The 25,775-nt window shown below is 43.0% G+C and overlaps 1 protein-coding gene across 26 annotated transcripts in view; it reads right to left on the bottom strand.

Annotated features, from left to right (window-relative positions):
* Positions 1-7,099: 7,099 nt before the first annotated feature.
* SH3PXD2A (SH3 and PX domains 2A) overlaps positions 7,100-25,775 on the bottom strand; it is a 243,399-nt gene continuing 224,723 nt past the window's right edge. For 17 of the 26 annotated variants that reach the window (XM_086899425.1, XM_086899424.1, XM_086899427.1 and 14 more), the window contains 5 exons: positions 25,077-25,194; positions 19,206-19,540; positions 18,322-18,371; positions 16,115-16,234; positions 7,100-15,983 (listed from right to left, as the gene is read on the bottom strand). In XM_086899425.1, the coding sequence (XP_086755551.1) occupies positions 14,088-15,983; positions 16,115-16,234; positions 18,322-18,371; positions 19,206-19,540; positions 25,077-25,194 (2,519 nt within the window). In that variant the 3' untranslated portion in view covers positions 7,100-14,087. The remainder of the gene's footprint in view (positions 15,984-16,114; positions 16,235-18,321; positions 18,372-19,205; positions 19,541-25,076; positions 25,195-25,775) is intronic. The other 9 variants (XM_086899426.1, XM_086899423.1, XM_086899421.1 and 6 more) reach the window with 1 other exon arrangement.

Raw genomic sequence — 25,775 nt, 5'->3', positions numbered from 1 at the left:
CAAAAAAGCGCCCTCCACCAGCACAAGAGAATGTGTACTGTGAGGAAACCCAGGACACGTTGCTCAGCCTAGGAGGGGCAGGTAGGGTGGCTGAAGATGAGGCAGAGCAGTACCATTCCAGCCCTGAACTGAGCAACACGTTGAGAAGGCACACTGACAATGTGGTCTGAACAAGTGAGATGCTGAGGTAAGATGCAGATGCTTCCCGAGTATGTAGCAAGGGACACAGACTCAAAGGGAATTTGGGCTCTTCAAAGGTGATGCCAGTTTCCTCAAAACCCACTCCTCTGTTGCAGGTATCTGCTCAGGAGGACACTTACAATACAACAAATGTGAGATCTTCCTCTCATCTTTTTAACTATTCAGTAGATGAGAGACTATCTGGATCACACTCTTGTCACGGGACATATTTGAGGTGGCATCTCCCTCAGTGTGGGTGTTCCATCTGCCAAGGGTCAGGGACATCCCAGGACATCACCAGGAGTTGTGTCCTCAGCTGCTCCAGTTGAAGCCATTCCACTCTAACAGCTCCTCAGTGGCCTAAACCATTCCAGGCTGGGTGAAGCAAAACCACTTCTCCAACACCAGCCTGAGGAGATCCCAGCTGTTGGGACAAGGCAAGTCTGCAGAGCTGTGTGCTGCCCTCCAAGAGCTGTTCCAGCTCCTGTCTTTCCTGGGATTGGAGCACCCCTAGTGGGTCTGGAAAGTCTCCTCATTCCCTCAGGAATGAGGGACAGGGTTGCACAACACAGAATGTCCTGGAAACTGGTGGCACTGACTTGCTGGAACACTGCCACAGATTAGGATGAGTCAAGTGCTAACGCTTTGGGCCAAACTCGGATCTTCCCCTTCCTTGGCAAGGGGGACCATGGCACATCCACCAGGTGTTCCTCCTGACAGCCTCAGCCTGCGCAGCCCCTCATGCAGCTGCCACTTGCAACAGCCCCAGCGAGCTTCGCATCCTCATCTGCCGAGCATCACTGGAGGCACCCTGCCCTGCCCTCCGCAGGCCACCACCATCACCTCACCACAACCCAACCAGAGCTGCAATTTCGCCATTGCTCCCAAGCTATTCTCCACCAAGACCAAGTGTGTGGAGCAGAACTGACCTTCCCCAGTGAGGGAACGCCGGCAGCGCGGCGCTGGTCCCGGCACAGCCCGCGGCGGCCGAGAGGAGGCGGAGGAAGATGAGAGGGAGGATGCTCCGAAAGCGGTCCGGGAGCTGCAGCGCTGGGCCGGCATCGCCACCTGGTGCTCAATGCCCGGCCCGGAACTCAGCCCCCGCTCCTCCCGACATCGATTTTAACAAACACTGCAAATACACTAAAGTAGGACCAGAAAAATTCAGTCTTGAGTGCAGCACAATTCTGGTAGTGGTTCTCCGAGAAAAATGGGCAAGAAGGGAGCAATTAACAGTGAGTTACAGTGTAGAAGGGGATACATTAGTAAATACTGATTGCCAGCCCAAGAAAACCCTTTCAAGCTGTTTGGCTCACTCAACACAAAGGGAAGACAGGGCACAGCTTCCAGTCCCACTTGCCACTGTGTTCGTGCCCAGGACTGTGTGCTGTATCAGATTCAATACCTGGCATCCTTCAGACAGCTGGGGTGCCTGAACAGGACTCCTTGTGCACCATCCACCTACATGCCAGCCCAGAGGAACATCTCTTCCAGTCAGGCTGGGAACTGAAGAGTTAAAAACCAACCTTGTTACCCTCTACTATTAGATCCCTTGTTATAACTTCCTCCCCCAATATACCCCCTAATCCACTGCCTTCAGCACCCCCAAGAGATATCCTTGCATAAGGAGAGGGGATCCATTACCAGAAACTTCAGTTTTACCTGTCTGTGGCTTTGCATAGCAATGACCTTCTACTTGTTGAGCTATTTGGGCCTCCAACCTTCAAAGACAGGTAAGAGCAGTGGCCAGAAACCTTGCAGGATCAGACCTTGGTATCCCACGTTCAAGCACCACCTGCTCTGCACACTGCACACAGAGCTCATCTCACCTTGCAGAGCAACCCTAATCACAGAACCAAAGCACCACTTCTGTAAAAGCATGATTTTTCTTCTTATTTGGAACCTATCCTTCTCCAAGAAACATCCTTCTCTGAGTACTGTAAACCTTAAGAACTTGTACAACACAGAAGTTCTTCATGTTTGAGGGCTGAGGTGACTTTTCCATAAACTTCGTGGAATAGAAAACCACAAAAATACAGCATACAGCAACAATTTCAGCCGGGAACAAGACAAGGTCCATTTAGCCTAAGATGAAATTTGCAGTTGCATGAATGCACAAATTACAAGTTATTCTGGGAAAGATAAATTCAGTAGAATTCAAGTGTAATCAAAACAGTACTGAAAAAATTAAGAAAAACCTCAACAAAACAAACCAACTGGATCACAATTAAAAAGGTCAAAAATTTATTTTTCCTTAGGGCATAAGAGGCGTTGTAAACAAAATACCAACAAACAAACAAACAAATCACAAGTCAATTCTTACAGTCTGCAAGCATTTGAAGACAGAGTACCCTTTTCCCACCTCCCCCCGAACACTGCAAGCCTGCTCAAATGGTAACAGGCAACAATCCTGGGCCCTGAAGGTCCAGGGAGTTTTGCCATGTCCCAAGCTGGGACTAAATTTCTCATGTAAGAAGGACACTGCATCTGTTTTATCAAACACTTAAAAAAAATAAATCCAACAAAATATAAATATTACAGATAAAGATTAGATTTAGCACCACCTTTGGTCCAAGCAATCAATGAACTGGGAGATGACAGGTACAATTTGTTCAGCAAGTCCTTTCTGCCCAAGTCTTTGAAAACATTATAGGTTCACAAGTTCACAAGAACTTGTAATATCTCTGAGAAAACACTTCTCAAACTCTGGCAGTCCCTCGCAACCTCCCAGGTCCTGCACACAGGGAGGAGGGAGCATCCTGGCTGGGCAGCAGCCCCCAGGTCAGCAAAGATCACTCAGAGCGCTTGGCAGAGCCCTGTGGGACATGGCAAACACTGTGCCAAGGGTCTGCTCCTGCTTCGGCCCAGCAGAGCTCTGACTTCAGGACAGCTGAGGACCAGCAAGAGCAGTAACAGCGTGCATCCTGAATTTCCCTTTCCACCAACATTTGCCATCCTCCACCACCGCGGCACCTGTGAGCTGCCAGGGTGGGTGATGGCAGATGCCTGAGAGGAGCTGAAGTTGCCTCAATGCAAGTTATTTCAGCATATCTGGAACACGCAAATCAGGAGTTCTTTTATCAGTTGTAGTTTACTCCAAGGCCTTTTTAGGCTCATATTTTCCAATACACACATGCCCAACAAATGCAGGGTTCTGAATTTTTGCAAAGAGGTGTCACAGCACTAGTGTGTGCCACGACACATTCACAAGGACCTGTGGTAATCCCAGAAGAAAAATGAGGTTCATAAAGCAACTGGAAATATTTTATGTTTCTTACAAGTCTCTCTCCTCTAAGTGTCCAGGACTCAAATTGGCTTTTCCTTTCCTGTAGGAATTTTTGAGAAGTCCTGATGAACCATTATTAAATGCTGTTCATTTTCAAAGTAACAACTCTAACAAATGCCTGTAGAAAAATGCTGAGATCTACTTCTAAGCACAGTAATCTGAAGTCTTTGTTCTACATCTTCATATGTACAATTGCCCAAGACAGATGGTGTTCCTCATTCTCTGTTGAGAGACCTGTACAGAGTTTTCACCTTTACAAACAGACATGATTAAAATTTCCAAAAACAAGCACTTGTTTTTACTTCGCTGTTTTAGAGCATGCTGGTCTAGGGAAAAAACCTCAATTACTTTACATTGTTTTGCAGTTCTCTGAGCAAGCAGTTGGTCATGGCACAGAGAGGAGGGCAGCCCCTCTGAGTGCTTTCCCTGTCCCACACAGGGCACAGCCATGAGGACAGCTCTGAAATAGGGCACTGCAGTCAAAGTCTGAAAATCTGGATTAAGGGGGAGATAATGCTTTTCACAGCTCATTTCCCCCACCACTGTCAAATCCAGAGCAAATGAAAACATTGTACTATGATGATTTCATTAATTCTTGCTGGAACAAAGCCACACTTCTTTTGTTCAAGTCACAGAAACAGGCCCCCAGTGTCTATCAGCTAAATCCTTACAGGTCCCAGCTGACTTGTGCTGAAGTCTGATGGAAATTTCTAGAGAGTCGCTTGGGAGAAACGAGATTTATGTTTTCCTCATTGCTAATATATCTTTTGTGTTGGCCCACAGAAAAATTGCTCATTTTGTTAACTAGCACTCTAATCTGCATGCAGTCTTCCCAAAGGTTTACACACAGACTCAGGGACTGGTCACAAAAAGATCTGTTTCATGCCAGTTCAGACAGACTGGGGCATCTAACCCCTCCCTCATTAACAATAACTCTGACCATCAATGACAAAAGATACTGTTAAATGCAGAAAGTGCCACTTTCCTGGATTTCAGTTTTACTGGGATGACTTTTTCTCATGCATATGATTTCCTTCCCTAGGAAAACTTCTCATAGACCCAAGCACATCTGAACCCTTGCAGGAATTGTTCATTGTACAAACAGTTTTATCCAACTGGTCAGCATCTCAAGTTCATTAAACAAAAACTGAACAATTCTTGAAGCTAGTTATTATTTCTGTCTCTAGCTCACATTTGCTATGACATACTGTGTATGTCAAGATACCTGTCACTTCTCTAAGAATTAATTAATGACCAAAAGCTTTAACATCTACATGATCAACAATAGTCACTCCACTGCCTTCAGTGGAGCTGGATCAGAGGCCACAACAAAATATGGTCTAAAGCTGTTACCACAAAAAAGGATTTCCCCAGACTCATTTTCTTCCTCTCTTAGCTTAACTTGCAACCCAAAACAAACTAAATGGTCTCCTGCCCACAAACTCTCTTAAAAAAACCCAAAACAAACAAAAAAACAAAGAAACAAACTCTCAGCTAATTCCTTCTCATATTTACTGCAACAGAAACCACACCAACTTCTAGACCTTTTCCCAAGCAGAACAGACAAATTGGTTCCCGTATTAAAAACAAAACAAACAAAAGACAAAAAAGTGTCACCAACTTGACCCCACACACACTAAGACCAGCCACACATTTCTCTATCTCTGGTCACCGACATACCCTCCCAAGATTCCAAGCTCCTATCAGGTACATTCCCACCACCTAACCACTAAAGGATGGAGCTCTCACCAACACAGAAATGACAACAGTATCTAGTTTTCAAGGTCACAATAAGAACATCAACCACCCAAGAAACCCACTGCAAAACCTTCCTTAGACCAGGCCTAGATCCCTATTTTTTAATTTCTTTTTTTATATTTTTGGTCAACTGAAAATCTGGGACAGCAAACCCTCGAGAAGCTTCCAGTTCAGACATGTGCCACTGCTCTGCTAATGCAGAGGAGCACAACAGCTCAAACAAATTTCAGCCTTCCTTCACCAACAAGGTGAAGTTCTAGGCTCCCAGTAACTCACTACCCATAGTTTGTAGAGATAATCTGGGCTAATTAACAGCTACAGATGTGCACAGCCATCTGAGCTGCTTTCAACACCTACCTGGAGTTATCTGCACCTGAACTTTAGCCTAAGCAGCAATCAATCAAACTGCTGGCAGGACTTCTCCTGACATGACATTTCATACTGAGCCTTAACTGAGGACGCTCATCTACATGATTCTCCCTAAACACTGCTAGCAGAGTAATAAGCACTGCTGTCTGCAATTAAATCTGCAATAAAGGAACAGCAATGATGTATTGTGCAAGTCAGCCAGACAGCAGAAATGGACTCACACTGTACACTACTGGCCCCACAACACTCACTTTGAACCCTCAGTAGAAAAAAAGTCATTGTAATGCTCTACACGCTTTGCTTTTGCAATATTCCAAGGTTTGAACTCGTCACGAGTAATGACCAAGACCTTTCAGCAGGCCTGCTCAGCATGACACAGAAAAATTCCTCCTAGCAACTGGCAGCAATTCTAACTTCCTCCTTCCCTGAAAGCCCAAGATTAAGTCAGCTGTTCAGTGAAATACATAATTTTTTAAAAGGTTTATTTTTCTTTTCTTTTTCATTTGTTCCAGTTTACTAATTACTACAGGCTAAGTTCCAGTGACTGCACTATTCTTTTCTGTCCTGCTTCAAGGGGACAGAAACAAACCAAATGAATGTGTTCTGACCCAGAGTCAGAACAGAATTCAATGGCCCTCTAGTCATCACCCAAGGCTGATGATGAGATTTTGTTTATTTATCCCTCATGACCCAGAAGCAGCTCAAGAATAAGCTCTCCAACCACAAAAGAACTGTTTGCACAGAGAATGCTGCCACATTGCTTACCTTTCAGCCACCAAATACTGAGTCAATATAACGGCTTTCATGGGGAATATCTGGAGAAGCCTGAAATGCTTACCTAAATATTATATCTTGTATTTTAAAAATTTTCTTAGTGCCAAGTGATTCTCCCTTACACCTGTTTTTCTCCTCCACCAAACAGGGACCAAGACAGGTACCATTGTAACCAAATAACCCTCAGCATCAGGAAGAAGTCACTAAAACAAACATTGTTCCAGAAGTAGTGCTAGCACAGGGCTGTTCCTGCCCACATGGACAGATCTAGAACAGCAATGCTTGCCCACTCCACCAGCTGAACCTCTGTGTATGCAATGTCCAGACACACAAACTGCCTCAACTACAACAAGCATATAACCTATGTTTGTCTTCTGTTGGTGGACTGGTGGCTTCAGGATACAGATTATCATAGTATGTTAGGGATTGAAACTTTTCTCAAAAACAAAAAATCCTATCACAGAGCAGTGATGTATTTAAACCATCTATACAGAGAAAGCACCTGCAGTGTCGGACCAAATAATTAATTTGCCTTATTAAAAACATCATTTTCCTCATATTTTATCTATCTCTCCCCTGCCAATATAGTTACTTCTAATTTATTTCCTAATTTCTTTTCAAATCATCATAATCAACATAATTCCCATAATTTTAATTCAGTAACAAACAGGAGTCTCAACTCAGGACAGTAGTGGCTTACGCTGACAAGAACAGGTCTGTAAAACGCCAGTGTGAAGCTTTAAACCAAATTTATTTATAAAAAAACAAACACAAAAAAAATAAAAAAATTGCACTCTCCAACTAAAAATCAACACTACCTTGATGCAAGAACAAATGAAAACATAGTTGATGGGACCAGCCCAGCCCTGACAATATAAAATGGGGGAAACAAATTTGTTCTGATTATGCCAGCCATGTCCGCACGCAGTGCGGCGCAGCTTCCGCCCCAGGAATTGCTGCGGAGTCCCAGCCCTGATGCAAGGGCACACAGGAGAAAAGATCTCCTCGTTCCACCCTTGGCACACCCTGCAAAACTGACACCCCAAAGCAGAATTATGGGTGACTTTTTACAGACACCTGTGCTTTGCTCCAAATTGGGTCTAAGATGGAGAAGGAAAAGCAGCAACAGCAACCTACATCCCAACCCAAAGTCAACTGACTGGGGGCTTCTGCATCCGGCCTTATGTACAGTACTTTATTTGAAAATTACAGAAACACACAACAGACATGACTACTGAGCAGCACAGAGAGAGAGAGAAAGAGCAACACAAGCACTGGGCATCGTTAGCAGAGGCCATCAAACAGTTCAAGTGTGCAGACACATTCCCCATGCATCATTGTAGTGCTGGTCCCTGCTTCTAGCAAGCAACAAAAAGCAAGTGAAAACAAAATAACTTAGACAAATATATGCTCTCAGACCATCATACTGGTACTGTTGGCAGCTATCAAACACTGAACTGATACACAGCACTTGTGGCTAAATAGCATCTGAAGCTGACAGAGAAGGAGCTGCTGGTGATGGAAAACCACCAGCAAATAGCAGCAAAGCTCCAGCTGGTTTTAAAAAGCTGCAAGATTTGCAGCACAGTGGATCATGGCAGGGCAGCACCAAGGCTAAGCAGTCCTGTGCACCCTTTGGAGGTGTAGGAACAGAGTGCACAGAGCTTGCTTTTGCTGAGAACGGTCCATGCTGAGCACCCACAGGGCTCTTCTGTCAGTGTAACTCTACTGATGCTCATGGGCTTCTTGCCAGTTCAGAGGAGAGCGTGTGAAAGAATTAAGTTGGCTCCTCAAAACCAGATTCCTAATTGGTAAAGTATTAGAGGTTTTTCAAAATCACGTGTTTGATATTATTTCAGTACAGCTGCAGAATTCAGTTTTTCTGTTTGAATGCAAAGGTCTCTGGTAATACTAAAGCTTTTTGACAAACCTAAGAACAGCAGGACAAAAATTAAGCAGAAAATGGAGGTACATCCCCTCTCCAGAGTAATGAACTAGAGCCACAGGAGATGTACTTCCCAGAACTCAGAGAGTCAAGTGCTCCGGCTTTCACATTTCTCTTGCACCTTACAAAAATAGTCCAGTTTTTCAAAGGTAGTAGATTTTACTGCTACCTGTAAAGTCACATTATTTTTGACAGATGGAAGTTCTCCTTCCATTCAAATAGAATTTAAGACAATACCTCTTTTGAAGGGCAAAGTTTCTGCCCAAATTGATTTAGGACCTGAGAGATCCACCTTTGCAAGCCAAGAAATATGAAATCAATGTCTAAAACATCTGTGAAATTCTGCAGGTGAGAATTAACCCAGATAAAAGGGAGACTTTTTCTTCCTAGGTTAACAATAATGACAGAAAAGAAAGGACCTGTAAAAATATTCCCATAGCTCTTGCAATAAATAGAGATAAAAATACAGTATCCAAACTTGGGACTGCACCAGCAGAATTATTTTCCCTTCTGAAGTTACCACCAATTCTGAAGTGCAACAGAGGACGTAGCCAGCAGAGACAAACCAGAAGACGGAATCATGCATGGATGACATATAGAGTGTTTCAAGCATAGCTTAGAAGTCCTGTATTGATAAGGATGTTAATGCACATTCTATACATAATCTTGACAACATGCTGCATAATCCTTATACTTTCACTAACAGGTGATACTTTTTTATGGAAAGCAGCCATTCCCAACCCAAGCCACCCCAGCTGTCAGTCTCTACCTACCCAAGGGTCCTGTTTTCATCCAGTTGCCCCCTCCACTGCATTTCCCCTTCCCTAAGAGTGCATGAATAGAGAATTGCAAACATTTCACACTGCACGTTCCACTCCAAGTCCTGGATGAGGGGCCTGTTTATTCTATGAATATTGCACTTATCCACTCATTGGATTTGCTTTTTCTCAAGAATGCAGAATATTTGGGAAAAAATAGAAAGAATAGTAGGATACAACACAGGAAAATAATGAGTTATTAACAAGCTAGCTATGAAGATCTAAAATTAAATAGTACTAGTTCTATCCTGTTAATACTAGTAATATGAAAATAATGAATGCTTTATCAAATTCCCTTGTTTTTCATATAAGATAAAAGCAGTAACTTTCTTTTTAACTGAGGAAAGCAATGAATATATATTACAATAAAATATGATTCATTAAGATCTGAAAGTGATGAAAACAATTATATAATGCCTTCGTCAAACTTTATAGCATCACAATGGAAGGAGTCATTAGGGAACACATCCACAAGGGAGAAATGCATTTTTTAGCTATACCCATGCAGATGTGAATTTCCATTTTGAAGAGTCTAGCTGCAAGACAATTCCAATCTTTCCTTATTGTGTATTTTCTATTATTGAATACATCAATTCCAAAACTTCCTGTTGACACATCAGTTAAGTACCCCAACATGTGCCCATCATCTCTTTTGTCTTGAAAGATTTGGCTTGCAAAGGACTGATACATACAACTACACTCATCCATTGCATGGAATGACAGCTAAAACAATGGACCAGAGTTGCCTCCCATGGGGAAGGACTCCTAACAAAATGCATGACTCTTGCTGTTATGAGAATGTGTTTTGAAAGGGGATACAAGGGAAACCAGCAAATAAACTTTTCAGGCATTATATAAACCTCAATAACGAACTCAGAAGTGCTCATTATTATTAAAGTTGCAGTATACAGCAAGACACAATTTTCACATTCTTTAATTTTGTTCTCTGGCATTGGACTTTGGAATTTCTGCTGGTCCAAATTCAAGACTTTTTGGAAAATACAGAGGGTGGGTGAGAGCAAGACAGCAAAAGCAGCCACCTCTCTCCCCAGAGGAGGGCCCCCTTCAGCTGCAAATGGCTTTGCTCAAGCCCTGCAGACTCTTCCTCTTAACAAGCTGGTTCAGGAATAAACCAGAAAGAGAAATTTAAACAGTACTATTGATTTCTGCATTGAGTGTTCACTGAGGTGTACATTACACTTAAATATTGCTCTCGATCCAGTGTCAGTTCTGGCAAATTTAGTAAATAAAAGGCGACGTTTACATTTTTAGAAAAGAGCTAAAACACTTCTAGCATTACACTGTCCTCTGAGTACTCTGCTAGGTTTTCCTGCCCTGCAGTCAGCTTTTCTGATATAGCTTAAGGCCTTTCTCTCTTCTTCACTCAGCTAAGAGTGAGGGGCTTGCTATTTAGGGTGTCAGTAGAACTGACCAAAACTAGCTGCTCACTGATGGAAAAAATAATAATTATTTTCCTGATATCTCTCAATTGAAAGAATTAAAAAAAAAGAGAGCATCTCTGTGAGAGATACTATAACAATGGTAAGGCAGGAATAGGAAAAATTGCATAGGGAGCATTTGTTTTAAAAGCGCCCTTTTAAACACAAGCAGCCAAAACAACTACCAAGTGAAGGGAAGCCCAATGGAAGCTTTTCCACCAGGGTGGAAGCCAGCATGGCAAGTGGTGGCCAACAATAATTTCTGTCTCCAAGTAGGCCATCTGCACCCCATCTGCTTTCTGGTACAGGTGAGGGCAGAGGGAGGCCACAAGTGTGGCTCTGCAGCCCATCTCCAGAGCCTGGCCTCTCCTCAGGAAGGCATGGAGCCTCTGAGATGGGATAAAGCAGCAACTGAGCCATGGAGCTGCTGCATGAGGAAACCCTGGCAGTGCTGCAGGCACCCTCATGTGGTGTCATCCTGAAAACGACCTCCCTGCAAAGGCCAGAGCTGGAGAAACAAGGCAGCAAGATAGAACAGGAGCTGTGGGACACATGGACGCCCCTTACAGAGCTGCCTCGGGCAGATCCTGACGCCTCCTAACCTGAGCCTCACAGAGAACTTGCATCCACGGGGCCAGCCCTGGGCAAGGCACATGGCAGCCAGGTGCTGGAACTGTCTGCCAGAAACACTTGTGCCACCCCACACCCTGCAAGGACTCCTGCAGTTTAGAAGTGCCCTGAGCTTGGCTTTGCTGGATGCAGATGTATTTCCAGTAGCCTGGAATACATTTCTGTCTCCTTGCTGCTCTTCCCTCCTTGGTTAGGGGCTCATGTCAGGCCATACCATACTCAGAGAATTCAGTGGCTCAATGCAGAAGATCTGGGAGCTGTGCTTTACATCCCCCCAAAGAGATGACCTAGTGGGAATGTCATTAAACAAAACTTTAGAATATTTAAAATAATAAGTTAATTCTTAATAAATATGTGCTTCAAGAAAATGATAATTATATACTGCACCTTTAAATAATGCACTTAGTTCTCTGCATTGGCTTCCATTTTGGTTTCTTTTATTGTTAAAGTGCATTAATTCAAAATAATGAACCACTTCCGCATCATTATTGTTAAAATAAATCATAACATTAATACCAATCACTAAGTCACTACTATTAGTACTGCAATCTAGCAGATAACTCTATGTATTGCTCTATTTAATACTGTCCAGCAGAAGAATATAATACTTCTATTATAATCTCACAACAGCTCCAGCAGTCTTTTATGGCTGCTACCATATTAGTACAACTAAAAATGGGGAGAAGTAGAGAGACAGGGCCACAATGTCTCAGATACACATCCAGCAAGATGTAGCTAACTGGACACATTCTTACACATCATAGGGTGAGACATTAAGGTACAAAGAGGACCCCGCACTGTGATATGAGCTGTTGTGCACTTTACACCTTCTCCTGCCACCACAATTTGAAGGGATCCCAAAGAAACAGCCTCCCCTCCCCACCTGCATGCAGAGAGCTGCTCGAACCACAGCACTGTTTGTAGCCTGTAGTTGTGGCACCTGGGTGTTGTTTCAGCTACCAAAAGGACATCAGCCACATCAGCTGTAGGCAACTCTCTCAGTGTTATCACGGAAATTAATAAAACACCCAAACCACATACACAAAAAACAAAACAAAACAAAAAAAACAAGAAAAGAAAAGAAAAAAGACAAGAGAAACATAAATTTCCTCTTTTTTTTTTTTGGCAGTGAAACATCCCCAGTAACATATGGTGTTATTGTGCTGTTTTGCTCAGCCCCTTGATCCCAGCTATTTTGAAGCCTTTAGAACCTTTAACTTTCAAGCCAAATCAGTATGAAACTGGTGGAAAAAAGGACATGTAATGCTTTGTGTAAACCAGTAGTGAAATGGTCTGCCCCTTCCCCCTTTGAACAGATTTACAATGCTGCCTATTATTTAAAGGAATTAGATATTGATCTTGAGTGATTAACAAGGCCATTTAAGAAAACCCCAAGCATGACTTCCTTAAACACAGTAGGGATTTAGTAAATTACGTTTACAGTACAAGGCTACCTCACAAATTATTCCATATTCCCAGCCTTTTCCAATGGATACCTCTTCCATATCCCACACCACCCACACCGTGCGCCATGTTTCAAAACATGAGTTAAGAAAGGCAAACAGAACTGGAACTAGAAGAGGCAGCTTCCTGGTTAGATGCATTGTAGACCAAATTGCTTTGATATTAAATCTCTGAGCCTGAGAAGCCCAGGCCCACTTTCCAGTACAAATGTACTCTTTGGGTTCAAGTGGGAACAGAAACACATATTTGGCTCCTACTTCAGTTTTAAGTCTTTTCTGGTAAAACCAGACACACATGGAAAGAAAATACAGTACACCCAGAATGCACAGAAAAGACAAAAACAAAACACAAAAGCAATTCCCCAAAAATATACAAATTATGTGCAGACTGAGTTTGATGGCTTTTGTTTTTCCCCACTCATTGTAAACACTGATGTTTCAGAAGGTTACAGATATTTCTAATATCTTGGTGGGCCCTGCCAGCAGTCAGCACCCTTGGATTTGGACCAGAGGGCAAAACAAGAACTAACACATCTGACAGTTTTGTCTTTAGTATCTTAAGGGACTTTGTTGACTTAGATAACTTTTGAGAAACCCAACTCTGGGAAAAGAATCAACCAGTATCACCTGGCGGGAGTCAGGCACAGAACCAAATACAAAGTCTACATAGTAACAGACACAGTTAAGCAAGGGGTTTGTAGGTTTGTTTTTACAAGCACCAGTAGGCATCACTGCCCTCAAACACCTGAAATCTCAACTCAAAGAACAAGACAGAATGAAAGGAAACAAAAAGCCCCCAACCCAGACCACCTGATGGCCTTTTCCGGTGAGTTAGCTGTAACACTGAAGTCAGAGACCAAAACTCTTCACGATGAAAAGGCTCCAACTCTGGGCCTACCAACTGTTGAGTATAGTTAAAAAAAACAAAAACATGAACATCTCGAAAGGATTAGAGTCCCTCTGTAGTTCAGAAACTTTCACTTGCTGCTTCTCACTGTAAGTTGTGGAAAAGCATTCAAAATTCTTGGGTATTCCACGGATGACACAAATGAGGAGAAAGGGAGCCAAGATTGTAAAACAGTTTGGCACAGAACTCCCCAGGTAGATGCATGTGTATTTCTCTCACAAAAGGCACACGTTTGGTTTCCTATCAATAATGGGAAGGATGGGATGTCATACCCTGTTACACATACAACAATATTAACAGCTTCACAAAAAGGCATTTGACTATGCTGCATCTTCCTCATAGTTGCTTACAACATGTAAACCACACAAACCTCTCCAGAACATGGCAGATTTGTCCTCATATAGACTCCTCTGAACAAACTGGAGCACAGGGAAACGTCTTTTTGTGTAGCAATTGGTTTTTTCCACACGTACACAGCAGGAACAGTATAAATTAGGGAGGTTTAAGATATTGCAACATTAGTTCTTTTTCTCCAAATAATTTGAGGGCACCCAGCCTTTGAATGGCTTCACACCATTCATGATCTGGCAGTACCACCAGCCATTTGGGTTCCTTTCGAGGACCTCCATGCAGACACCTTCCTGAAACCCTGCAGTCTCCTCATCCCCTTCATAGTCTGCAATGGAAACATAGATGTCCTTGAGATTGTTGTGGATGAACTGGGATTTCTCAATGGGCTTTGGCCTGACTGTAGACACAGGGATCCCGTTCCTCTGCGTGGGGAGGTTGGAGGTGGTCTCAGAGCTCTCTGTGCCCAGCCGCTCCGGCTGCTTTCCCTTTGTGTCACCAGGCTGTGACCACGCGTTGCTGAAGGAGGAATTGCGACGGACGTTCCTAAGTTGATCTGTAGCTGTCAAAGACTCATTTCTGCGCAAGGAGCACGACAGGTTGTTGTCCTTCGGTGGTGGAGACACAAACACTGACTGCGGACGGACAGCAAGTTGCCTCACACCATTCCTCATTTTAACTGGCCCTGATGCTTTTGAAAAGCCACCAGGAGGTTTGCTTGGGATGGGTGGTGTTGCACGTTTGCTCTGGTTGATGGTGTTCAAAGCCTGAACCCTCTTCTCTATCTTCTCTAAACTGTTTGACTTGTTTTCATTTTTCCTGTTCCTGGCAAAAGAGGAATCAGTCTCTGCTGATGTAGTTTCTCGCTGGTTATCAGGGAGAGCCAAATAGTGGGAAGGAGCCCAGCCTTCCATGTCTCCATACTTCAGATACCACCATCCACTGGCTTGCTTTTCCAGCACTTCCACTTCGACTCCTGCTGGGAAGCAAATTTCAGAATCCTGTACCTTTTGGTATGAGTCAGTGGTCACATAGAAACATCTGGAGTCATTTTCTTGCTCAGTTTTGGCTGTATGGCTGGCGCAGAAGATGCCACGGGAAGGAGTCGTGATGAGATCAGCCGAGCTTCTTCGAACAGGGTCATCCTGGTTCTCAGAAGCTGTGCAGGGGGGGCTCGCAGACTCTTCACTTCTTGAACCTTTGAGTCCACCTCTGAGCTGCCCCGTTGGCCTCAGCTGACGCCTTAAAGTGCTAATATCCATCTTTTCTTGGCTCTGAGAGTCTGCCTTGTTCAGGAAGGGTTTGGGCCTAACGATTGGCTTTGCTCTGATGGAAGGACTCTGCCCAGGATCTTTCTTCATGCCTGTTCTTGGCACACTACGTAAGCCAACATCTGAAGCTGATCTTGGTTTTGTCTCCTCACTCCTGGAATAGTGACATTTTCCAAGATCAGGCTGAATGTTTTTGTCTGTCTTGAGCTTCACGAGTGATGATTTAGGAGAGCTGGAACATGGAGAATTCCTTCGGATCAAGGACAGAGAGGAGCTTTTCTGAGAATCCGAATCCCCACTAGATTCCTTGTTTGACAAAGCATCTTCCACATAACGCCTAAACCCCTCATTTTCATAGATGGTTTCTTCTTCATGAGCAACTTCTTCTGAAGACTCCCCTACTTTGAACTTAGCTTTCTGAAGTGATGACACAGGCGAGGCCTTGAGGGGCTGAAACAGTCGTTTTTCAGGAGTGCCCTCTTCATGGTGACTTTCACTCACTTCACACTCTGAGTCAAAGCCAAAGGCAGGCACGTCATACTCAGGTTCTTCATATTTCAGCTTGTGGGGAGAGTCCTGGCTATCTCCTGAAGAAACTGCTCCAGGAGTTGTTCCTTCTTCAGAGTCTTTTGGTTTACTGGGAGGTGCTGGTGGAGGAACCTTTGGGCGGGTTAAAGTACTGGTTCTTCTGTTCAAATTTGGTTTCTTTCTCTTGTCAATGTAAGATGCTGGGGCCCATCCTTCCTTCTCTCCAATCTGCACATACCACCAGCCACCAGAATTCTTTTCAATAACCTAAGAGGTAACAAGGAACATGTTACTTGGACAAAAATCTCAATTCACTGCTTCCCACTCCTCCCCTTCCAATCCACTCCAATGCAACAGATAAATATTACAATTTTTCCAGATATACTGTTAAGACTCACCTCTGCTTTTTGTCCTCCACGAAAGCTTATGCCATCAGAGATGCATGACTGGAATTCAGCAATGGTGTAATATTCCACTTCCACGGAGGGTGGCTCTGGTGGCTTGGGTAACTGAAAACCCTATGGCAAATAGTATGCTTTGTTCATTTACACCAAAGAAACAGTCAGCTAAACAGCAGTATGAAAACAAAAATGCTTTTAATTCACTAAGACTCATCCTCCTTCCTAATGGTAACTGCCAAGTTCTCCAGAGTGGGAGCTGATGTATTGATATGGGCTAAAAGAGAAAAGTCTTTCAACAGGGGCACTGTTCATGCCACTTTCACCAGCTATTAAAACTAATAATCTTTACCTGCACAGTAAAATATTTTACTTGGGGATGATGAAGCGTGAGCTGCAGTCACACTAAGAACAGCTCATTTATGCTGAGATTTTGTCCAGAAAGACCCAGCTCTGGATGACATGCCAACAACTGCAGAAAATTGCATTGCAACAGACCTCTAATAGATTCTATCGTTAAATACACTATCTTAAAATATAATCCAAACGAATTATTGCTTTTAATATGCTGCTGTTCTTCTCAAACAATCTGAACTCAGATTGTCAGATTATCAGGTCAGTGATATGAGCTAATGGACAACTCTTGTAGCAAAGAAACAAGGACAATATCACAAACCCCCTAGCTTTGCCCAGCTAAAGTGCTAGAAGGGAAGGACTTTACTGCCTGATCAGAACAACACCAGCTCCTCCTCATCCTAACAGACCCAGAAACTCTACTCAATCCCAACACAACCTTCGTAAAGGCTCTATGAGAAGTGGGACACTGCTATTTACAGCCATTCTGGCAGCCTATTGGACTCCTCTAAAAGCTAAGTGTCTTTACATTAAGCTGCCACATTTCAGAATTTGCTACAATTATTTTTTAAGGTAATAAATGGGATAAAGGTCCTTTCAGGAATATCAATATTGAAAGCTTTTTCAGATAGCACAGTGCTGATCTGCAGGGCAGCTAGGTGACACTGAAGCTGCACAGCTTTGGCACTTCATTACTTAGGGTCCTATGAAAGAACAACAGGTCAGACAAACACAGGACAAAGACACAAAATGATCCAGAGCCATCAGTGGGAGAAGGGCAAATCACACACTGTGCTTTATTCTCCTGCTCCTCCATTTCTAAGATACCCCTTCTGTAACTAACAGTTGATGTTTCATCACACACAGCATGTGGCATTTCACAGAGAAGGCACCTCTGCACCTTAGGAACTGTGTCTAACAATGTTATAATTGGATGTTTCTGCACTATAAATGCTGAAATACAGCAGAAGCACAGCATAATAAAATGCCTTCAGATAATAGGATGGTTTGGATTAAATGAAGATAATTGGAAACAGCAGATATGCTCAGGGTTTCACATACAGTATCACTGTTATTTTTAGCATGGGATTAAGTGTCATAGTCTTGCCAAAACAAAGTCTAATTACAAATAATGTGAAGAAAAATAGGAAGAAAATGCAAATGTGCTATTCATGTAGTTTGTTAAGAAGCATCTCTAGTGACAGAAAGATTACAAGTTGCATATTGCTCACAAAGGGTACAGCAAAGATTAAACACTATGTATTGCTAGATAAACAAGCTATTAGCAGGACTTTTATATAAATCCACTACTGACTAGCTCCTATTGAAGATGACAGCTCTAATCTCAAATTGGTACAAATTTCCAGGATTCTAGCTTTGGGGATAAGAAATCATAAAGAGACTCATTCCTGTAGCATACATCCTTTCACAGGATTCTGAGCCACTCTAAACATGCACAAGAGTGAAGCTTGGCCACCTCAAAGTTGGTAGCAATGGAAGGACAGGACACATTCCCAGCTGCTTAAGAGAAGAGAAGGTCAGAAATTTCAGTCTGGGCTAAGGACATCCAGAGGAAATTTAAACCTTCTGAGTCAGCCAAACAAGTCTTAATGCTCATGCACAGAACACAGAAGCTTTATCGTAATCTCCCTTCAGACCTGATTAGTTGGGGCAACATTCTGAATAACAGAAAACATGATTCATCATTAGGATGCCCTGAGGTCTGCTCAACACTTAATGAATGAACAGGCATGCAAATAAAGGATCCCTCCCACCTTGTACAGCTGCACAAAGTCTGCCAAAGCACCCAGACACCTACCCACTGCTAAGATAAACCATAAACCAATACACACCAGACTGGACTCTCTTCGTGGGGGTGGCCTTGTTCTCAGATTTGGAGAACCTGAGCAGGAAAGGGAACAGGGAGAGTTTATTTAACTTCGCAAGTACTGCTAAACACACTTTTCAGCAGCTCTCTGCTGTTATACAGTTTGAGAATAGAAGACAGTATTTGCAATATTTAAGGTACCTCTATGAAACAAGATAGGAAACTATGAGGGTATACTAGAAATACCAAAGTAGCTTAGGTACTCATCTCTGCTAAGCCAGCAAATTTAAGAGGAAATCACTGCCAGAAAGTAGTGGATTGTATTTTCTGCTGGAACTGACCAGCTCCATTGGAGACTGGCCAGCAAAGGACTGGCCTAATACCTATTTTCCCCCTAGCAGTAAAAATAATTCACTAAACACTCACACTGCTCTCTCTCCTAGTATTTTGCCATTACTTGCACAGAATAGCATCAGTATCTGTAGATGAAGTAGTAAAAACCTTATAGCAACTTGCCACCAGGAAAACAGCAGAACAAATGCAAGAGAAGACACAGGTGGTCTCCTCAACTTGAACATCAGCTACATTTCTGGGGTAGAAGGACACATTTTAGAGCGTTCAAAAGGAAAAAAGTATCCTCTGGAAAGGTAAACACATGCAGGCTAAGATAAAGAACCACCAGCCAGTCTGTGTATAAAGTGAAGTTAAATTTCATCACTACTAGCAAAGGACCACATTCTGGAGTCCCTCTTGATACGTCTACAGGATATGCAAAGGTCTGCTTGTGTGAACTTGGCTGTAAGGCCAGGGCATGAGGGACTTTAGCTGATAGCCAGTGCCAGCCTTGAAAGGTACAGAACAAGAATTCATTGCAAGCCCATGAAAACCCAGACTGCTTTACTGCCTTACTTATTTGAGCTCTTTGTGGTGCTATCCTTGCTATGGCTGGGGATCCCTGGGCCAGTTTGGAAGCCTGCTTGTCTGAAGTCATCATGGCATTGCCATTAGAGTCATTGCACAGAATGGGCAAACTGATTTCCTTCTTGGTGATATGAGTTTCTGCAGACTCATTTTCTACTTGAGCTTCCTTGTCAGAAGATGATTTCTTGTTCAGCAGGTTACTGATCTCCATGATGTTTCCTATGATTTCCACTGGCCCAGTTAAGTTCTTTTTCCTAGATGGAAGATCATCTTTAGCCTTCTTCAGATATGAAGCTGGGGCCCAGCCCTCTTTGCCCAGATACCTGGAGAGGCAAAAGCAAACATCATCACATCAAACACAGCCTTCTCATGCATGTCAGGTAGAACAGCTGAAGCAAAAGTGACAGATGAAAACATCAAACAAAGTTCGCAGTTCTCAAACAAGATTTAGTAGTCTCCATTTATTATCTATTGATTAGATATACCAAAGTCAGTTGAGCCAGCAGTGAACCGTGTAGTTGAAAGCCACTAATCATCCTAAGGAAGGAGTCTCTCTGCACAAGAAATACTTACACACAAGGTAAAGAGCTTCACCAGTTTGTTTTATGCCTCCCCTAGACAGTACTAAGAAAACTCAGCATTTTCCCACACAGTAAAAAAGCAAACTAGTAAGTAAAATACTCTAAAAGTTTTTAAACTTCCTAGTGTCAACTCAAATTGAAAATGGGATAAAATAAGGGTGGTACAGCACATAGTACAGAGAACCTATGCCTGCAGTTTAAGATCATTGTGCAAGCCTCCTTCCCTGAGACTATAAAGAACACTGTCCCTCCTTCCATAATTCCCAGGTCTGCATGAGCAGCCTTATGTCACTGAGTATATGGGACCCTTAAACTACTGCAACTTTTTCTAGCGCTGCAAGATCAAGAAACAATTAGCCTGAAGAAAAATGGCTTTGATGGAGACTCATTTTCCTGACAAAGCTCGAGGCAATTTGAAGAAATAAACTGGGAAATGTGAACAGACACCTGAATCCAATCCATGTTACTGAAACACCATCCTGAGCTGATCACACTACACTTCAAACTGAGGTAATTCCTCTAGGAATTAGGGAAATAATTTTTTCTAACTTCTGCCATTCCTAACACCTCAGCAGGGATTTCAGATTACAATCAGACTCCAGGGAGGACCATGTGGATGAACTCTGCTTTCCCTAATGAAACCACAACTTGCTACAGTGAGAGTCACTGAAAACCTTCTCTCTAATCTCTCAAGATACCCAAAACAGGCACTTGAACTGTAAGTGAAAAAGCAGGCATCTTTAAAATCCTGATGCTCAGGAAATCTGCAGGAAATACAAAGGTTAAAACAGTAGGACTCTAAGGTTCTTTATTGAAAAGGGAGTCTCGTTAAACAGCAGAGGAAGGAGCTGGGGCACATGGGATATGAGCAAATCATTTCCTGGCAGGTAAGCATCTTTGTCATGACAACACTTGGATTCTGAGGTTTCCAGTAAGATTTCTGCATCAAATCTCATCCTGGTCTCATCCACCACATCCACACACTTGAGAGTGGCTCTGGGACTTGACAGGGAGAACAGGAAAATGCAGTGTGGATTTGATTCCCTAGGCTTCTTTATTACTATCCCTGTATAAAAGCAAATACAATTGTTGTAGTTCTAGCAGCAACTACAAGGATCTGTCTAAAATTCTGCCTTTTCCTCCTCACCCACCTAGACCAAGCAAGATACTAGAGATTCTGCTTCTCCCTATATACTTGCCTTCTGTCACACATTAAGGTAAAGAGGTAGCATCTCTCCTGCTCAGGGAGTTCAGGGACAAGTTCTTCCAATTACTCTTGTCAAAGGAAAGCATCCCAAGAGCTCTGAGCTTTGTGTGATGCATGGAGACTAACAAGAAGTAGCAACCTGATACTAAAATGATTTGAGTGCAAAAAGATACACAGCATCCACAGCATGGTGTGAGAAGACCATGTCAAGAAGCAGTTTGGATCTATTCAATTCTGTCCCTTTTGAGGCTTTTCTGCTAGGCCTCAAACCAAGCCATAAAAGGAAAAGAAAAAAAGGCCTGAATACATGCCACAGTTCCTGTTGTGCCAAGGTATCACCCATTGTCATTTTTCAGCCCTGAAGACTTTTGGTTTCATTCCCTTTTGCAGAGCTGCTGACCAATGCTCTCTGCTGCCTTTGGATTAAGTAAATTTTTTTAAAATACATTTGTGAGCTTATACAATGTGGCAGTGTAGAGGTCTCCATCTGTAAGAAAGCCACAGTGCCCAATCTACTGAGCACTCCAGTTCCAAAGGTTATTTTCAACAGAGCTTGATTGTGCAAAATCAGCAAGAAAAAACAGTTTACATCCATCTTAGCTTGTGGGAGACTGAACATGTTTAAGATCAGAACAGCACCCACAGGCAGGTTCTGTACTGGCCTGTTAGTTCTCCTGCCAACTGTAAGTATTTGGATCAGCCTGTGTAACCCCACTGCAACAAATACCTCTGATCTCACATAGTTTTTCCCAATGAATAACAGCAGCAACAGATGGACAGTTAATAACTCTGGGCAACATAACCCTCAGTAGAGAGGCTGTTGTAGGCTACTTCTTCCTGTGTAAGCAAATTTAACCTGAAGTTAATGTTGAGCTGTAGTTACCAGAAACTGTTTTATTTCTCCAGTATCACAGATAAAAACTACTTTCGTAAGCGAAATATGCATACGTTTTTTACCTTAATCTTGAATTTGTTAATCTTTAAGCCCTTTGAAGAACAACCTTAGAATATTCCTTGATCTTCCCCATTTTATAGGTGTAAGAACTAAAACAAGTGGTAATCAATTTCAGCCAAGTCCTGAAGCAGTAACAATTTTCATTTCACATCTTAGGAGTTGAATCACAAACATCCCGCCTTCCTTTCCTATCTAGAACCTACTGGAAACATTCTAAACCCCATCCTGGATTGCTCCTCATTTCAGTGCTGCCAGCACCTCTCAGCTGCACTTCATTCTCATGGGCTGGGGCTCAGAGCAACCACAAAATGAAGGCTATGAAGGCAAAGAACAAAAGCTTTACTTTGTATATCTGTACCAACTTGCCCTGCAGTCAGTCCACTTGGGCACCGCAAGATTGTACTCACCTACTGCTGTCACCTGGAGGCAAAGTAAGATCTAAATGATGGATGCTAATGCCAGCTATGGGCACACTGGGAAGCACAGATCCGAACTCAATACAACAGTAAGCAGGATCCCAGGACAGAGTCTTTCTTTCATTTCTCCCTAGTCCTGATTTTATTTTTTTTAAGTCATAATGCATGTAGGGCAAAATAAAGACAGACACCAATACTGCCTCTAGCTTGTATAGCATTGAACTGGGAGGGTTTCAGAATTAGGTGCAGTGATTTGCTTCCTTCATGCTTCCAAAACCCTCCCTGTGTATATTACATGAAGGAAAAAACGGATTAAAACTATAGGAATGTTAAAAAAAGTCAGAAGTGCCTCTGTAAGTCTGAGAGTAACATCTGCTTTCCAGCTCCAGAGCACTGGAATTACTCCAGAGGGAAGCAAACTAGGGGAAGGAAAAAAAAAAAGAAAAAAAGAAGAAAAAAAAAGAAAAAAAGGAAAAAAAAGGAAAGAAAAAGAAGGACAGGAAATGAGGATCAGCACATGGCCAAGAATTTGGAGAAATTACATATTTAAGGTGGAACGAGCTAATGTCTTTAAGGTGGATTCCATTTACAAACTACTGGATTTGATCTTCTCTCTACACACTGAAGTGTGTTCAGTCTGTGCAGCCCAGGGTTCAACTGCATTCTCCTCCTGCTCCCTCACACTCCCAACAGGAGAAGGAGTTGCTTCTTCGAAGGTACTCAATACTCAGGGAAGCAAATTTCTGCAGGAAGGGAATCCTTTTCTGAGGGGTCCCTAAGGTATTGAGGGAAGTTTACATGTAACAAACAGCACAAGCTGGAGATCAGATACCCAGGCTGCAAAGGACCAGCTTTTGCAGGGATGGATCACATCATCAACATTTCCGGAAGTGTTGCCCATGGGAAAAATTCCCTGTTTCTAAGAGTTTAGTTCTCCAGCAACAAAGTAGCACAGCACTCCAAAGCAGCAGAGAGGAGCACAGTTGGCATCCCATAGACTTGTCACACATATGGGGAGCACACAATATCTTCCAACAATAAGAGGGGTTTCTCAAATCAAAATGCCTTTTCCAAAAAAGCCAAGCACATGCTGCAATCCCCACCTATCATGGGGTGGCTGGGGCATCCACTGTCCTTCCAGCAGATTGCCATGGATGAAAATGCCACAGAAACCACTGCAGCAAGTGTCATCATGTTCCAGAAGGCACTCCTGGTGTATAGAAAAACATGTCTTTTGGGTTGACTCAAAGGAGTGTGCAAGAAAAAGGGGGAAAAAATAGTTCAACTAATTGTAGGAGTGTTAATATGGCAAAGGGAAACCTCTGGAGGAAGCCCTACAGAAACCTACAGTAGTAACCCGACTACAATGCAAAACGAGAATAGAAAAATGAACTAGAGGTGTCCTGCAATGGTTCTCCCCTCAGAAAAACCTATGTGCTCGATTCCCCTATCTGAAACTCTGTATTCCACTTCTGTAGACGATTAATGGAAGAAAAAAATGTGACCTGACCAAACCCAGGCATTTTTGAGTTCCTCCTATCTGGAGTGCCTTCCTGGCTCCACTGCTATCTTTATTAGCTTATTTGCTCCATGGGATCATTAGATAGAAAACTGATATTTTTTTCTTCTAAGTAAGGGAAATCAAGTAAAACAACAGCATTGCTTCAGCATTTTCACAATCCTCATTCAGAGCCAATAAATCAAGCAGCATTCAAGCAAAATCAAGTTATAACTTGGGGAGGGAAAGAGGAAAACAACATTGCAATTACATGTTGAATGAAAAAAGATGACTATACGAGATGTTCTGCACTGCTGAGAGATAAACCTCCGTTTTAAGCTACCTGTTGTGTCACATCTTGTTTGGAGAGAAATGGGATGTCACAGCACTGACAGGTTCACACACAGATACAAGGCAAAAGGCAGAACCACAAAAGAGCACTAAAACCTAAATGCTGTGTGACCCTAGATGAAGAAAGCTCTCAAGTGCTCATCCTGACACCCTAGATCACTGAGACAATATCTACCCTACAGCCTGCCCCTAAGCATTTACAGAGGAGATTCTTAAGTCAAAATCCTCTGCTAGGACTGCTGTTCCAACTACATAACAAAATTTGGTACACAATAACAGCTTCACCTGCCCTTGGAATGCAGTCCCTCTACATTAGGAATACCTAATGTGGACAGACAAAAATCAAAGCAAATTAGCTGAAACCATTGGTAAGCTTGCAAAAGGGCTATAGCCAGCAAACTGATCTCATATCCCTGAAAGTAACACTACCTGCCCCAAACAGCTCAAGAGATCACAATCAGCCTTTCAGCATTGCTATAAATAGATTTAAATAGGTTGCAGAATAACTCTTATACTGGAAGCACATTAAAATTATATACAACAGAAAGCCTTGTTAGGTCTCACAGATCTTAACTCGGATATGGGCTTTTAACTTGAAGCAAGGAAAAAAAACCCTAACACTGCAAGTTAAGGCATTTCCTCACTGGAATGGTCCACAGCCTTTCCAGACACTGTATTGTTACTTTAGACACCGTTGTATCGCTTCAGACTTTTCTTTATGTTTCTTACAGAGGCATTATGAACAATTTGGGCTTCGCTGTCTAGCTACAGAATTATTTAAATGCTAACACTCAGTGAATGATCAGAAGAGCTCATTGTCGCAGTTTCTGTGGCTTGCACAGCTTCTTTACCTGATGTACCACCATCCTTCCAGGTTCTTTTGGATGACCTCCACGGTGACCCCTTTTTCGAACCCAATCTCGTCCTTCCCCTGGCTGGCGTATGGCTGGATGGTGACATATTTCTCTTCTAGTGAGGGGAGAAAAGGCAACATCAGTTAGGGTCAGGATTAGTCCAGCTGTTTTTCCACACTGCTTGCTTTTAAACTGCTATGCAGCGATTACGTGAAGCCATTACAAAAGGCGGAGCCCTGCTCAGGGGCCCACTGGTTATTTATGCTGACAACATGACAGATAATCAGCCCCTTGCCACAACCCTGCTGCTGATAATCACAAAATGCTTCCATGCCAATAATGACACAAAGTCCCCAGAGAGCTTCCCCCACCCCCTCGCTTCTTCCCACCTCCTTCCCCCCCTCCAAGTTCCTCGAGCGGGTAAGGGAGAGGATTTGAAGCTGGACTTAACTCCCATACTGTAACTTGACAGAATCAATCCAGCTGCCAAATCAGCCCAGCGTCACTGTGGGAGCTGCAGCCAGTTGGCTCTTTGCACATGCACATGGCTGCACGAAGCATTGTGTTACTGAAACCCGAGCGCTGCATCCCCAGGGGGACACATCTCCCCAGCCCAGAGGGGCTGGCCCAGCACACTGCTCTCTTTGCACCTCCCAAGCAGCATAGGTCTACAGCAGCGAGCTTGAAACGTTTAAA

Source organism: Cyanistes caeruleus, chromosome 8, assembly GCF_971803275.1.
Source record: "Cyanistes caeruleus chromosome 8, bCyaCae1.hap1.1, whole genome shotgun sequence".
NCBI lineage: Eukaryota > Metazoa > Chordata > Aves > Passeriformes > Paridae > Cyanistes > Cyanistes caeruleus.
This window is presented reverse-complemented; position numbering and strand designations above follow the sequence as displayed.